This window comes from Rattus norvegicus, chromosome 8 (genome assembly GCF_021556685.1).
Source record: "Rattus norvegicus strain SHRSP/BbbUtx chromosome 8, alternate assembly SHRSP_T2T, whole genome shotgun sequence".
NCBI lineage: Eukaryota > Metazoa > Chordata > Mammalia > Rodentia > Muridae > Rattus > Rattus norvegicus.
In genome coordinates, this window is record NC_141541.1 from 72,397,026 (window position 1) to 72,412,500 (window position 15,475).

The window sequence follows — 15,475 nt, forward strand, 5'->3', positions numbered from 1 at the left end:
CTAAGTCCCCAACCCCCTGTTGTGCATTCTCTTAATGAAGATTGATGTGATTGAGGGGCACTGTGACCCTTGGGTGGTATAAGAGGTTCTGCAAGCATGCCAGGCAAGCCTGTAAGCTGGGTTCCTCCACGGCCTCCTGCTTCATTTCAGTTTCTGTCTCTAGGTTCCTGTTGTCCCCTGGATGGTGGGCTGACTACAAGCTATAAGGGAGTGTTCATACCAGCAACAAAAACCCTCGTAGGCCCGTAGAGTATTTATGTCTTCCAACTGTGTTCCTGTTTTTACTTTCCCTACCTCAGTTTCCAGCTAAATCCTCTTAGGACTTCATTGCTGTGAAGAGACACCATGACTGTGGCAACTCTTTTTTATTTATTCATTTATTTATTCATTTATTATATATAACTACACTGTAGATGTCTTCAGACACACCAGAACAGGGCATCAGATCTCATTACAGATGTAGTTGCCAGGATTTGAACTCAGAACCTCTGGGAGAGCAATCAGTGCTCTTAACCTCTGAGCTATCTCTCCAGCCAACTGTGGGAACTCTTAGAAAGCATTTAATTGGGGCTGGCTTACAGTTTTAGAGGTTAAGTCCATTATCATGGCTGGAAGCATGGCGTTATGCAGGAAGACATGGTGCTAAAAGAGCAAGGGTTCTACATCTTGATCCAAAGGCTGTGTTCTACACTGGGCAGAGCCTGGGCATCTAAGAAACTTCAAAGCTCACCCCCACAATGGCACACTTCCTCCAATAAGTGCCACTCCTGGGCCAAGCATTCAAACACATAAGTCTATGGGGGCCATACCCAGTTACACCACCACAATCATTTTATTTCCTGTAGTCTAGAGAAATTAAAAGGCATGCCGCAAAAGCAAAAATCTCTTTTGTCCTTTTTACTTTAACTTGATAGTATTTTTATTAGAATAAGAGATTAGATTTGATAAACATCTTGAGTAAAGTGGTTAAAAGGGTTTTCATACAATTTGTAGGCACTATACACGTTTACAATAGCATTGGTACTTAGACTGGAAGAAAGATAGAACTCTTGATACGTTGATTCCTTAATCCATTTGTGACATTCAAAATAACTACCAATTTAGAAACACTAATCCAAACTCAGAGACATATACCACTAAGTATCCCACACAGTATATTTAAAAATAAATATAGAAATACAACCAGAAGTCTAAAAATCACCACAGTAGACAGACTGAAGCCCCAGCTATCATGGCAGTGATGGGCTCTGGTTAGATTTTTTTTTTAAATGGGAACTGCTGAGTTCTATACCAAAAGCAAAAATAAAATACCATGATGTACACGTTCTGGTGCTCATTTCAGTAGCAGCAAAGCATGCTTTTCATGCATGCACTGCCTGTGAAGGGTCTCAGAAGGCCCCCTCTCCTCAGACTGAGAGGTCACCAGCAAGAGTGAAGTACCAAGGGTCCGAGAATCCTGACAATACAGGCAGCCAGCTAGTGAGTCACGATGAACAGCAGCGCAAACATCAGTAAGAAGACCACCCAGGTCACCAGGGTTTCACTGTAGTTCAGCCTGGCATGTATTTGATGAACAGACAAATAGCCCCAAGCACAAAGCCAATCCACTTAGGGGAGTAACCATAGCGATAAAGACAATATTAAAAATGACACAAGTACGATTTGGCACATGCTGTGTTCTTCATCCTTTGTCACAGATGAGATGCACATCTGAACATAGACAAGCATGGGAGAGGCCTGAAAGCAACATGGCATGCCACTGGGCAGAGGATTCCTCTCTGCTGCTTCCCAAAGGCTCAGATGCTGGCAGCGTGGGTTGGTGTGCTGGGCTGGTTAAGCCCAATGGTGGAGCAGAGCCAGCCTGCGAAGTCTACCTCCTCGGCATCAGATCTCTTGATGAAAGCATGTACCTGTGCAGGAAACAAGGAAAGGGAATGCTGATAAAAATGAAGGAAAAGCAGGGTGGCCTGGGCACCACTCAGAGGATGCCTTGAGTGCTCACCCTTGGGCAGCAAGTAGGCCAGCTGCAGCCAAAAGATCTAAACATAAATGGGCCGGCCTCTGTCCAGCCTACATACATAAACTTCGAGGCCCTGGGGAATGTGTTAGAATGTACACTACACTCAAGGTTACACAGGTCATGGCATTGTCTGGATCTTACAGTATCACAAGCCTCTGTCAGGGCCATCAAACTAGAACCAGTTGAAGAGGAACTCAGGATACTGGATATGTGAGGTGAACCAGTCAGAACTGGGGGTGGGAGGTAAGTCTGTCCTCAGGAAAGGTATGGGAAGGCTTCTCCCTGATTACATCCCAGGTACCCCTGTAACTCACAGGATGGCAGAGATTAATGCCTGGCACTGTGAAGCCCCAAACCTGACAAGTATAGGGGAAGGGTAGGAAAACGGCTCAGATGAACAAACAGGTTCTATAAGACTTACCATGAGCTGCTTCAGATCTGCTCTCTCTGCAGGGTTCTTTATTAAGCTGAAAAGAAGATAGGTAATGTTAGGAGTGCTACTCCGAAGTCACACTGCCTCTGTTTGTATGGCGGCCCCTTACGAAGGCTGAGGACTAGAGCTTGAACCTTGCTCACCCTCCATTATAGGCACACCTTCATTGTGTCTAGCATGCAAGTCTTGCTGAGTTAAATCAAGGTCAGAAAACAGGATGATCCCTCAAGTTCTAGCACCCAGGATCAGACAGTCATGAGGCCCAGCACACAAGGGTTATGGTAGCAGCCAGGGTTAATTAGAGGGGATAGGGTAGGGCTTGGGGGGTGGGGGGGGGTGTCTTAGCACATGGCACAAACTTACCACTTATTCACAAAATCCTGAAATTCCAGACTGAATACTCCACTGGGCAGTTTTGGAGGAGGCTGCAAATATTTCAACATGTGAGACACTCTTGATTCCTGTTCCATTGCCTCCCCGCCACACCATGCCTCTGGCCACTGCTGCCCTATCAGTTCCAGAAAAGTGGCCTTGGGAACTCTAGCTCCTCCTCACTCACCTTGTTGGGACCACTTCAAGTATTCTAACACTCTGGTGAGAGAACAAACCATGTTCCCCTCAGCCTGTTCACTCTCCTCTAGAGAAAGGTTGTGTTTTAGCTTTGGAACCCTCTGAATGAAGATACGCAGATGTAGAAGAAGGGTATGTAAGAGTGCTGGCTGGCCTAGAAGTGCCACTAGCAGTTACCAACAGCAGAAGCTCCAAGGACGCACAAAACAGGAGGCACCACTCAGGCCTGACAGTACTCCCAGATGCCATAAAATTCCCTTCCTTAACCCTGGAGAATCAGGTTAATAAAACATTAACTGACAGAGACCGAGTGTGGATGAACACTGCCCACATGCAGCACAAGGATCCTGAGAGTAGCTCTAGGAAATCTTAGTTATGTGACCTGTGCGCCAGTAGCTTTCTTGGGAGGAGCAGTTCTCGAGATATACCTAAGATGTCACTGCTCTAACCAATAAATAGCAGCCCAAGCATTCCATAGGCAGAGGTAGATGGGTCTCTGAGTTCTAGGTCAGCCTGGTGACCTAGTGAGTTCCAACCAGGCCTTATAGCAAGACCCTGTCTCAAAAAGAAAACAGAAAAAGAAAGGTCAACTGGGTGGTGCCTGTTTATAGTCCCGGCACTTGGGGAAGCTGAGGCCTTTGAGACTAATCCAGGCTATATAATGAGGCCCTATCTAAAACAAATGGAGTAAGCACTGGTTCTGCACGAATGGCTCGGTTCGGTGGAAGAGCTTCCAAAGCATGCATGAGGCATAGGTCTCATTTCCAGCACTGCAGAAACAACAAAATACAAGCCCCTTACTGAAAGCCCAGCAAGCCCTCCCTCTCACCTTGAAGGCTTAGTTTGAGGTCAGTTGCAACCCAGATTGTAGAACAGTGGCCCAATCTTGTAGGACAAGCCCCACCCTGCAAACTGTCCCAGCTGTTGAGAAGGCTGTGTGAAATATTCAAGAGAAAACAGCTGGCTTCCAGAAGCCAGTATCTGTTCCTTCTGAGCAGGAGGGGGTAGGCAAGAAAGGACTGGGTGCTAGCAAAGGCCTCAGGGAATGGAAGGAGGCAGGTGAAAGAAAGCACTGGGGAAAAGTGAGAGCTACTGCCCATCCTGGAGCCTCAGTTTTCTTACCTATGTAAAGAGGGCAAAGACAGTTTCACCCTCCTCAGCTGGCTTTAAGGACAGAGTGAGAACAGATTGTGAGCACTTGTGGGCAAAGCAGTGCACAGAGCTGCACAGGTGGTCCAGGCAGCTTCCCCACGGACCTCCCACCCAGAGCCATAGAGGTTTCAACAGGCAGAGGCCAGACGGCCTACCCTGCATTGATGAACCCCTCAAGCCTGCACTGCTCTGCCTTGTTCCTTGCTACTGCTTTGCACAGTGCCCTCTGCATAGGGTAGAGAAGTAAACAACTCCTTGATGGGCAGGAAAGCACTCACTGATTTATAACCTCTACAGTGACCAGGATATTATTCCCTGTTAAGTCTGTGACAAACAATAGGTCTACTTGTGCTTTTAAGGGTCTGTTTTCAGAGGAGGATACAAGAAGACTGCCTATAATTTTTTGAAGTCAAGGATGGGTGATGGCTTTATCTGAGCCCAGTGTTGCCTCTAAAACATGTCAGCATTCACCCCTTCTTATCAACTGCCAAGGCTGCTCCTGCTGCCCGACAGAGTGCTGGCCCAGTGGGTTTCCTCTCACATCCCTGTACTGCCCCAACCTACACTTTAGCAAAGACTGGGGCAAGTCTCATCCTTCCTTAATATAAACCTACTTACACATAAATTTCACAAGTGGTATGGTTCTTCATATTAAAATCAGACAAGAATTTTAAATTTTTTAATCATCTACAATAGGCATCTACAATATACATTTAAAAAGACTTTTCTCAAATTCTCCTGCTACCCAAAAACACACACTCACACTCTTTCTCTCTCTCTCTCTCCCCCTTCCCTCCCCCTCCTTTCTCTCTTTCTCTCTGAAACTGTCTCACTCTACAGAGCAGACTCGCCTAGAATTCATGGACTTCTTCCTTGGCCTCCAAGGCAGTGGGATCATAGGAAGTCATCCAGAGTACTTTGCTTCTTTCCCAGACCTGACAATGGACATCCTCATCTCTTTCTATAGTCACTACTCTTTAACAGCACTTAATAGTCCAAGTCTGTGTGTTACAGCTCCCCACTCACTAGCCTGCCTCCCCACCCCCCAGCCATCATGGAGACTGGGCTCCTGCTCTTCCACCTGTGGTCCATCCCGCTTACTGACACCTCACACCTCCTGCACGCAGATGTGTGTGTATGCACAGAACAGCTCAGTAAATGAAGACAGGCAAACATCAGTGTGTGAATGGGAGGCTCCTGATCTTGGGAAAGGAAGAAGGGACTCTGATCTGACAATTCCAAGAGCAAAGCCCAGGCACCCTGAGGACCACACCATATAAACAGCTCACCCAGTTTTCCCTCCCACCTCCCCTTCTGAGACCGGGATCTCACTGTGTAGTTCAGGCCTGCCTGAGCTTGGAACTCTGCAGTCTCAACCTAAGTACTGGGATCACAGGTGTGCGCCAACACACTTATCTAACTAGCGTTTTTATTTTTTCCCCTTGTCATTTTTCCTTTTCCTTGGTTTTCTTCCCCCATTTTATTTTGTGTATAGTTTTTTTGCCCAAATTTTTGTCTATGCACTTTACAGATATAGACAAGAGGCCACACCAAAAGAGGTGTGGTGGAACATATATTTAACTCCATGCATGCGGTGCTCACAGAGGAGGGTACCAGATTCCTTGACCTGGAGTTTGAGATGGTTGTGAACTGTCATATGGGTGATGGGAATTGAACCCAGGTTCTCTGCAAGAGTAGCCACTATGTTTAACCACTAAGCCATCTCACCAGTCCAGAACTACTTACTTTTATTGTTTTGTTTTTTTTTCTAGACAAGATTGCGCTATGTAGCATGACTGTCCTGGAACTCTGTAGACCAGGCTGGCCTTAAACTTAGAGACCCACTGCCTCTGCCTCCCGAGTGCTGGGATTAAAAGTGTGTGCCACCACCACTCTATTTACTTTGTTCTCTTACTTTTTTTTAAAATTATTTATGTGAGTGCACTGTCACTGTCTTCAGACACACCAGAAGAGGGCATCGGATTTCATTACAGATGGTTGTGAACCACCATGTGTTTGCTGGGAATTAATTCCAGGACCTCTGGAAGAGCAGTCAGTGCTCTTAACCACTGAGACATCTCTCCAGCCCTCTCTTTAACCACCCCCCCCCGCCCCCCCAGAGCTGAGGACCGAACCCAGGGGCTTGCTCTACCACTGAGCTAAATCCCCAACCCCTTCTATTTAACTTTTTTTTTTTTTTTTTTTTGGTTCTTTTTTTCGGAGCTGGGGACCGAACCCAGGGCCTTGCGCTTCCTAGGTAAGCGCTCTACCACTGAGCTAAATCCCCAGCCCCAAACTTCTTAAATAGAGTAAAGAAACACCGAGGTCAAGGAAGCCTGGCAGCACATACCTCATTGACGATGTAATCCAACAACTCAAAAATTGCCATGGGAGGTCGGCTATCCATTCCATATGCTGCAGATTTACAAAGAAGAAGAAGAAGAAGAAGACACTTTACAGATATAGACAAGAGGCTACTTATCAGTATGAGTCAAGGGGTAGAGCATGGGTCATGGACCATAAAAATCCACTTTGTACAAGGCCTAATATGGAGGCCTAAGCATGTCTATGAGTCTGGGCTCGGTATCACTCAGTTTCTTCTCTAAAGCATATTACAGCAGTGCTCATTAGCAAACTGCTTTCAAAATTAGATGTGTGACCTTGGACAAACTGACTGACCACTGAGTCAAGAGGCAGGGCTTTGGAAAGAGTCAAATGACAATTCATCTTCCCACCCTTACATTTACAGAGCAGCGAATGACATAAGAACTAATTGTGTGCAGGGCTATATTTGGGTTTGGCCTTTATGCACTGTATAGCTAGAGCTCACAGCCTCCCAAGTGCCAGGCAAACTTTACCACTAAGCCACACTTAGTTGAACTTGTCTTTAATTCTCCCTGAGCATCCATTTCTCCCTTTCCTACCAAGCCCCCAAGCAAGTCCCTTCTCTGGTTGGTTATCAACACTGGTGCCTTTACCTCCCTGCACACATTCAGCCACTTCAGTGTCATCAGGATAAAGACCAGGTATCCATGGTCAGATGGGGACACCCAGCAGAAGTCACATAAAAGTAAAAAGGCTAGGCAGGGCTGGAGAGATGGCTCAGCAGTTCAGAACCCTGACTGTTCTTCCAGAGATCCTGAGTTCAATTCCCAGCAACCACACGGTGGCTCACAATCATCTGTAATGGAATCTGATGACCCTCAGAGAGTGACAGTGTCTCATATAAATCAATCAATCAATAAATCAATCAATCAATCTTTTTTAAAAAAATGAGATGGCTAGCCAGGTGTGGTGGAACATATATTTAACTCCAGCACTCATGAGGCACAGGCAGGGAACAAGTTCTGGGAGTCCAAACAATCCTCCCCCAACAAAAACCCCAACAGAAAAGACTGTGAAAAGACAGTCCCCAAGTACCAGGTATCAGTGTGCATCAATCAGAAGCATGTGCTGCTGCAAAGTTTCTGCTTAGCAGACTGGCCACATCTTAGAAGTCTCTGTGGCATTGGCAAGGAAAGTATTCTGTGCCTCAGTTTCTTCTCTAAAGCATATTACAGCAGTGCTCATTAGCAAACTGCTTTCAAAATTAGAATGTGCTAAGCAGATCCATGGAGACAGGAAGTGAATAGATCGGTGGTTGCCAGGGATGGGCTAGGGGGAAGGTGAGAGCAACTGGTAATGGAGAAAGATGTTCTGGGTGATGAAAATGTTCTAGAAAGAGGCTGTGGTGGTGGCGGCTGTACAGTGGAGAAGTATATACTACAAACCACTCAGCTATAATGTAACTTAAACACAGATTTTATATGAATCTCATAATTTAAAAAGAAATCTGCATTATTAAAAAGCAAACTAATATTTTTAAGTTCTAAGCGCAGTACCTGGATCACAGCCAAGTACTCAGCAAACAAACAGCAGGCGCTGTTGGAAAGAACAATAGTTTTCTACACCCACCCAAGTACCCTGCTGCTCCCACAGGACCCAGCCTGACACCCAAAGAGAAGCAGCTACCCACAATTCCCTAATAGTAAGGGGCCACACCCCCACCTCCAGTCCTCACTGGGGATAGCAAGTCACTCACAGCTGAGGGGCCTCCCAGGGGTCCTTGGCCTGGGTGGCGTTTCGGCCGCGTCTCCTTCCACCTGGCATCCAAACAGCAGCTCCAGCTCCTTGGCATCAGGAGGAGGAATGGGGTATCTTCCAACTGCCATCTCCACCAGAGAGAGCCCCATGCTCCAGATGTCCGACTGCACAGAGTAGTGAGTCCCCTGGAGTCTCTCAGGCTATGGGGGAGACAGGTGATTATATTCCTTGGTCTAGGCAGACCCCTAGGGCGGCTTCAGTGCTTTTACCTTCTGGTGTCCCTCACTCTGATACCTCACACAGTTAAGAGTTCCTTTAGTCTCTTGAATGTAGCCTCTATTTATGAGATCTCTGACCTCTCCTCACTGCTCCATTTGCCCTGGATCCTGCCTCAGCTGGCAGCACCCACAGTCAGGTCCTGGCAGCTCGTGGTTCCTGCTTTAACCAATATGGCCCCTGACCTTCATATGTAAGTAGCCTGTCTTAAGCACACATGAGAGGCTTATCATCAGTTCCAACTCTGAACTGCACAGGATCATGCGCTGACAAAGGTGGGACACAGCAGGAAGGAAACAGCACAGTCCGTCTGCACACTGAGCATTAGTTTATCAGACATTTACTTCACAGACCCTTCAAAACCTTCCCTGTGATCACACTGTGCTGATCTAGACACCCAACTAGCTTCTCCCATGACATTTCCAATCCTGATAAGGACTACTCTAAAACTGACCATATAACCAACACAACCCCAGTCACTAAGTCATGGGTCAGTAAGTTCCAAGGCCTAATGAACGTGAGAGTTGGCAACTGAGTGGCCCCAAGTGCAAGCTGCTCAGCCTTCCTTCCCATCTACAGAAGAAATCAGCGAAGGGCAGAACTCCCCTGAAGTCAGTGGAGCTGCAGGGGGAAGGGGGGAATGTGTTCAGTAGAACTTCCCTATAGATACTAAAGAGGGGCTGTGGGGCAGGCTAAGGGCACTGTGACACCGACAGTAACTAGAGTCACAGTGGAGGTGAAGACCAGCAACGAGCAATGGGGAGTTGGACATAATCCCTACGTAAGGAGTCGGAGCTGCTGGCTTCCTAGCTCTAGTTAGTCTCACCCCTACATAGGAACTGCAGAGATGGACTCAGACCCTTAAAGATGGGGCAGCTCTCTGACTGGGCATGAAACACTCTGGGCCTTAGGCCAGTCCTAACCATCTAGACCTGCACTTTTCCCTTGGTTGTGTAAAAACTACCCTTACTCTCATCCTCCTGTGCACTGCCTCTGAAGCACTCCCCACAGATTTCCATCTTTCCCTGCTACGTTAGAAACAGATTATTCAAAGACCCTCTCCTTCAGTCAACCCCATACCACCCACTCACCAGCATTCCTAACACCCTTAATGTGCCAGACCCTAAGAAAGATAACTGGGCTGAAGCTTGTGATACAAGAAGGAGAAAGACTCCATGATGGCATGATCATGGCAATGGGACAGCTGCCTGCAGTAATCAGGTGACAGTGGGACTCAGGAGAGTTGGGCTCTGGAGAAAAGACTACCAAGACAGGATGCTGGCTGAGCTAGAGTAGACTCTAAGCAGGAGCTGGATGCCAGGCAGGGAAATGATCCAGACACATTCATAAAGAGGGTGGAGAGAGGCAGAATGGAGGAAAGGATTTCAAACCTATTTTCTAAGTAGGTCCACTAGAGGATAAAAGAACTGGCAGTAGCCAGGTGGGGTGTGGTCATGTCCAAGTCTCTTGGGTTTAAGGGTCTGGCAATCAGATAAGATGTCAGGTGCATTCTCAAGTCTCTTTAGAATGGAAGCCCGACTCTGGAGCTAGATCTCTTGCAGTGCCTGAGACCTCAATTACATGTAAACACTTGTGAAAGGAAGACACTTGCTCTTCCCCAGAGGCCCACTGTGACTCATTTCTCAATCCTTATCCATCACCACAGTGAAAATGTATGGCTCCAGGTTCATAATATGGGGGTGCTAATAATGAAGCCTGCAGAAACACTGGAGAAAGGGAACTTCAGTTCATACCGACATGTAGGACCTTGTTCCCACGAAGGAGTTGGCCATGGAGTCAATTAGCTGCCCGCTGACCCCAAAATCGCAGAGTTTGATCTCCCCACGTGAGTTCACTAGAATGTTGGAAGGCTTGACATCTGTGAAGAAGAAAAAACAAGAAATGACAGCACAGAGTGGTTTGTGGAGGGGAAGGATCAGTGCTGTCTAGATCACACCACATGCGCCATCACAGGTGATCTGTGACCTGTAAACTCCAAAGGAAGTAGATAATGATGTCTACTCTCTTAGGACTCAGACCTGGCCATATGACTCATCAAAAGGAGTCAGCTATCATCACCAGTCAAAATGCCAAAGTCTGGAGCAGGGCACATTGGCTCTTGGGAGGCAAAGGCAGGTAGACCTTTGAGTTCAAGGCTAGCCTGGTCTACAGAGCTAGTTCCCAGGGATACACAGAGAAACCCAGTCTCTACACACAAAAAGAAGCAGAAAAAGGAGTAGGAGGAAGAGGAGGAAGAGGAGGAAGAGGAGTGGGAGTGGGAGGGGGAAGGGGGAGGAAGAGGAAGAGGAAGAAGAAGAGGAGGAGTGGGAAGGGGAAGGGGGAGGAGGAGGAGTGGGAGGGGGAGGGGGAAGGGGAGGAGGAGGAGTGGGAGTGGGAGGGGGAAGGGGGAGGAGGAGGAAGAAGAGGAAGAGGAGGAGTGGGAGTGAGAGGGGGAAGGGGAGGAGGAGGAGGAGGGAGAGGAGGAGGAGGAGTGGGAGTGAGAGGGGGAAGGGGGAGGAGGAGGAGGAGGAGTGGGAGTGGGAAGGGGGAGGAGGAGGAGTGGGAGTGAGAGGGGGAAGGAGGAGGAGGAGGAAGAAGAGGAGGAGGAGGAGGAGTGGGAGTGAGAGGGGGAAGGGGAGGAGGAGGAGGAGGAGGAGGAGTGGGAGTGAGAGGGGAAGGGGGAGGAGGAAGAGGAAAAGGAGGAGGAATGGGAGTGGGAAGGGGGAGGAGGAGGAGTGGGAATGAGAGGGAGAAGGAGGAAGAGGAGGAGGAGGAGGAGGAGGAGGAGGAGGAGGAGGAGGAGGAGGAGGAGGAGGAGGAGAATTCAAAGCTGTTACTTCAGGTACCCCTACTAGCAAGACACAGGGTAACTTCTGATAGGATTAAAAAGGAACGGAAGGCTGTAAGATCCTACTTCCTCAGCTTCCAGTACTAAGATCACAGGTGTCACCAAACCCAGCTAAAGTTATTTATTCTTTTTTTTTTTTTTTTTTTTGGTTCTTTTTTTTTGGAGCTGGGGACCGAACCCAGGGCCTTGCGCTTCCTAGGTAAGCGCTCTACCACTAAGCTAAATCCCCAACCCTCAAAAAACTTTTAAAAAGAATAAATAACTTGGGGCTGGGGATTTAGCTCAGTGGCAAGGCCCTGGGTTCGATCCCCAGCTCCGAAAAAAAAGAAAAGAAAAGAAGATTTTTGAGACAGTTTTCAAAATTACTTTATAGTTCTGTCCGGAACTCACTCTGTAGACCAGGCTGGCCTCAAACTCAGAGATCCACCTGATTCTACCTACCAAGTGCTGGGATTAAGGGCATGCATTAGCACTGCCTGGTTTAACTTGCTTATTCTTAAACAGATTCTAAAGATCTTCCCAAGGGTAAATTGGGGGTAGAGGGGCTGTGACAGCCCTACAATACTCCAGTTATCCCTTCCCTACCCTTATCTTCACACCAGCTCCAGCAAGGCAAGAAGAGCCCTCAGAGTCTGTCTTACCTTGGTGAACCCTGAGGAACACAAACCCCGATGATTGAACACATCTACACTCAGCACATAGTGTGACCATTCTGAAACCCAGCCTCACTATCACTCCCAAGCACTGGAGTTGGATCCAGGCCTAGCATTTCTATGGAGCTAGAAACCTCTCTACAACTCCACCTCCCACAGAGACCCTCCAAGATCATTCAGGCACTGGGAGAAATCTTAAATGAGTAAGATTCAAATTCACTTCCAAAACAGAGCTAAGTAAGGGTCCAGGGCTTATTCAAGGCCACAGGGCAAAAACTGCCCTCTATCTAGCATCCTACAACCACACTCCTCAGCAGTCTAAGCCTACTGGTTACTGAGCACCTGCCTCACACAGGTACCCTGCAATACCATGGAAAGGGCACCGGCATTCTGCCAAGTTCCCGTAACATCCAGTGCACATGATACTAACACCTACTGGTGTCAGGAGATAAATCAGCCAATGAGTGAGTGTGTAACACCAGGTAGTCTTTGGTACCCAGTCAGATAAGAGCAGGGTAAAAAAAAAAACACTATGCAGAAGTGTAAGGGCACACCTGCACGGTTCTCCATTGGAGAACGACTTTAACACTAGGTAGGTGGCGAGGGGCCAGCTACTCTTTCTCTAACAGCAGCTTACAAGAAAGAGGCCCTTGTCCTTGCCCTACAGTGTGCAGAACAGACCTTGGAGGTCACATGTTCAGGATATGGGAGCAACTTAGGAAGAGCCAAGGGTGTGATGTGCCTGTAGGGCTGGTACAGGCTCCCTAACATGAGCCTTCTCCCCATTGCCCCTCACCCATCCCAAATGTTTCCCATGGCCTTTCAGGTATGACCTGAAGCAAGAGAGGAGCACTAGCTGGAACCCTACCACCTATGCTCTATGTACTTTTTAGCAAGTCCTGGCTTCTCTGACCAGGGCAGCTCACATCAGAGTGTAGCCCTCACCTACATATATACTACACACACACACACACACACACACACACACCATCCCCAGAGGTAGTTGCTGTGACCTCAGCCCAGAGCATCCCCTCCATGATGGCTGCATTCTCTGGCACGGCTGCTTCTCTCCCTCCAGGCTGCAGCTGCTGCTCTCTGAGGCTGAGCTGCCTCTAGCTGCTTTGCATCTGATTTCTATTCACATGGCAAGCAGGCATCTGCACTCAAGCTTACATAACCCTGCTCTCTCTTATATGGATCTGAACTCTAGCTTCAGCCTCCTAGACCCACCCATTTGCAGAGATTCCTGGGGCTGCAGAGGAGAAGCGTTACCCTTCAGGGCTTGAGAGCCAGACACTCTGCATGAAGCCCCTCCTAGTGACCAGAAGACCTAGCACAGTTCAGTATGCTGCCAGAGTACCAGCCAGAATATGCTCCTCACCCTACCCCTACCTAGTTAGCCCAGATAAATCTTTTCTGGCAGTAGAAAGTATGAGATGTCAAACAAGGCCAGAATGAATTAATTTCCTAGTCTCAAGGGCACTTTGGTATAGCTTCCCAAAGCTGCCAGCTTCTCCCCACACTCTTCCTCTCCCCAGACTGTCCCACTCTACCTTGTGCACATGAAAGCTAAATCACCACCAGAATGGCTCCTACACAGACTGCTGGGGCTCTCATTTGCCGTGAAACACAGTCCGACAAAGCCCCCTTCCCGACTTTGCAAACTTTCCAGTGTTTCTTATCCCCCATCTTCCTCGCTCTAATCCAAGCTGGCTTGTCTCTAACTGCCCCAGTATGCTATTAAGTCCTGCTTTCTCACCTCTTTTGCTGTTCCCTTCATGGAAATGTCTTCCTTCCTACCCACCCTCTGGTGTCCACTTCTGGTGTCCAGTACCTCTGAGTTCCCTTCCTAACGTGGGAGATTTATCTGAGCTTCTTCCGTACTGTCCCAGCAGAAGTCTCAAAGGTGAGTAACAGGGGAGGCCCAGCACTTTTCAACAGCTTATCTAAGCCTCTAGTTCTCTCCCAACCCTTCAGGGTCAGGTACTGGTAAGCCAAGCAGCGTTCTGTGTGAAGTAACCACTGGGCTCCCAAGTTGCTAGGAAGCCCATGGGGGTAGTCAATGGTACTTCCTCTCCTGCCCCATCCGGCCAATTCTCTTTAGCAATGGAGAATATCTTCTTTAAAAAAAAAACAAAGCAAGGAGTAGGGCAGAGGATTCAATTCAGTGAAAGAGTGCTTATCTAGCATCAAAAAGGAAAACAAAACAAACAACAAAAGAAGTTTTATGTAAAACTAACTGGATAAAAAATTCTTTTGTGACACCAAAATAACCACAGTGGAAAGTATATACTGGCAAGATTAACTTCTAAACATTTCCTACCTGCTAAAATAAGGGATCTACACAAAATGCTTCGGGGGCCATTTGTTTATGCTACATAGAATTCTTGCACTACCCAATGATCCAAAGGGCACAATCATTATCTACAAGGCTGTGATCCCCAGAGAGAGAGAGTGCACAGGTATGACCATGACAGCACAGACAGAGCTGGTGTCACCCACCCCACGGCAGCTGCTTAGCTGGCAAGACTGGCAGGTGGTTGAATTCAAGGGCTTTTATGGCTCCTTTATTTTTTTTCTCGGGAAGGGAGGGTGCATTCAGCTGCACTCCCTAGGATGTAACTTAATGAGCAAGGCATGGAGGAAGAGAAGGGCAGGAGTCAAGTGTGGGGTTGGAAGCCCAAGAGAGAGGGAGGAGGAAATGGAAGGAAGAAGGAAGAGCCCTGGAGAGGATCAAGCAGAGGGACAGATGTCAGACAGGCTCATTTGTGACAAAGGCTGTATTCAAAAGTGACAGGATCTTAGAGAGTGAGAACTGAAATTTGTTTTGAAGGCAAATAAGCTATTGTGTTTGCTATTATTTACTTATTTTTAAGATACAGTCTCCTGAATGCAGGCTGGTTTCAAACATCCTATGTGGCTGAGGATGATCTTGAACTTCTGGTCCTCCTGCATCCAAGATTAAGGACTGTGGGCCAGCACACACAATTTAAGTAGTGCTGATGATAGATCTAGGACTTCACACATGCTAGGCAAACATTATCAACTGAGCTACATTTCCAATCCCTAAGGAGATGTTTAAAAAATAGCAACTTAGGTTTCAAATGACCCAACTGCCTTCCCAGCACGCTTAGTAGAGCATTAAGAACCCTCCCTAAGATGGAGAAATGAAAGGAGAAAGGAGCTGACTCAACTGAGTCTACTCACAGCCATCATGGAGCTACCTCTGGCTACCCAGGACCTCAGAGAACTGAGCAGCAGAGATATAAAGAAAAACCAAACAAAAGTCCAAGAACTCCAAAGCCTTCAACTAGCCATTACGTGTAAATGTAATTTTTGCCCGCCTAAACTTTCCCTAGAGTGCTCATGAAAGGTTCTAGTCCACCCGACCCCCCAAGTTCCACTTACTGAGAAAAAATGGCTGTAGCTGGGGCAGCTGA

General features: G+C 47.6%; 1 protein-coding gene across 3 annotated transcripts in view; it reads right to left on the reverse strand.

The window, feature by feature from the left end:
• Positions 1 to 894: 894 nt before the first annotated feature.
• Positions 895 to 15,475, reverse strand: part of Map2k1 (mitogen activated protein kinase kinase 1) — a 71,342-nt gene continuing 56,761 nt past the window's right edge. For 2 of the 3 annotated variants that reach the window (NM_031643.4, XM_087560265.1), the window contains 6 exon segments: positions 895 to 1,910; positions 2,442 to 2,487; positions 2,817 to 2,878; positions 6,526 to 6,590; positions 8,257 to 8,458; positions 10,289 to 10,413. In NM_031643.4, coding sequence (NP_113831.1) covers positions 1,797 to 1,910; positions 2,442 to 2,487; positions 2,817 to 2,878; positions 6,526 to 6,590; positions 8,257 to 8,458; positions 10,289 to 10,413 — 614 coding nt within the window. In that variant the 3' untranslated portion in view covers positions 895 to 1,796. 3 annotated transcript variants of the gene reach the window in all.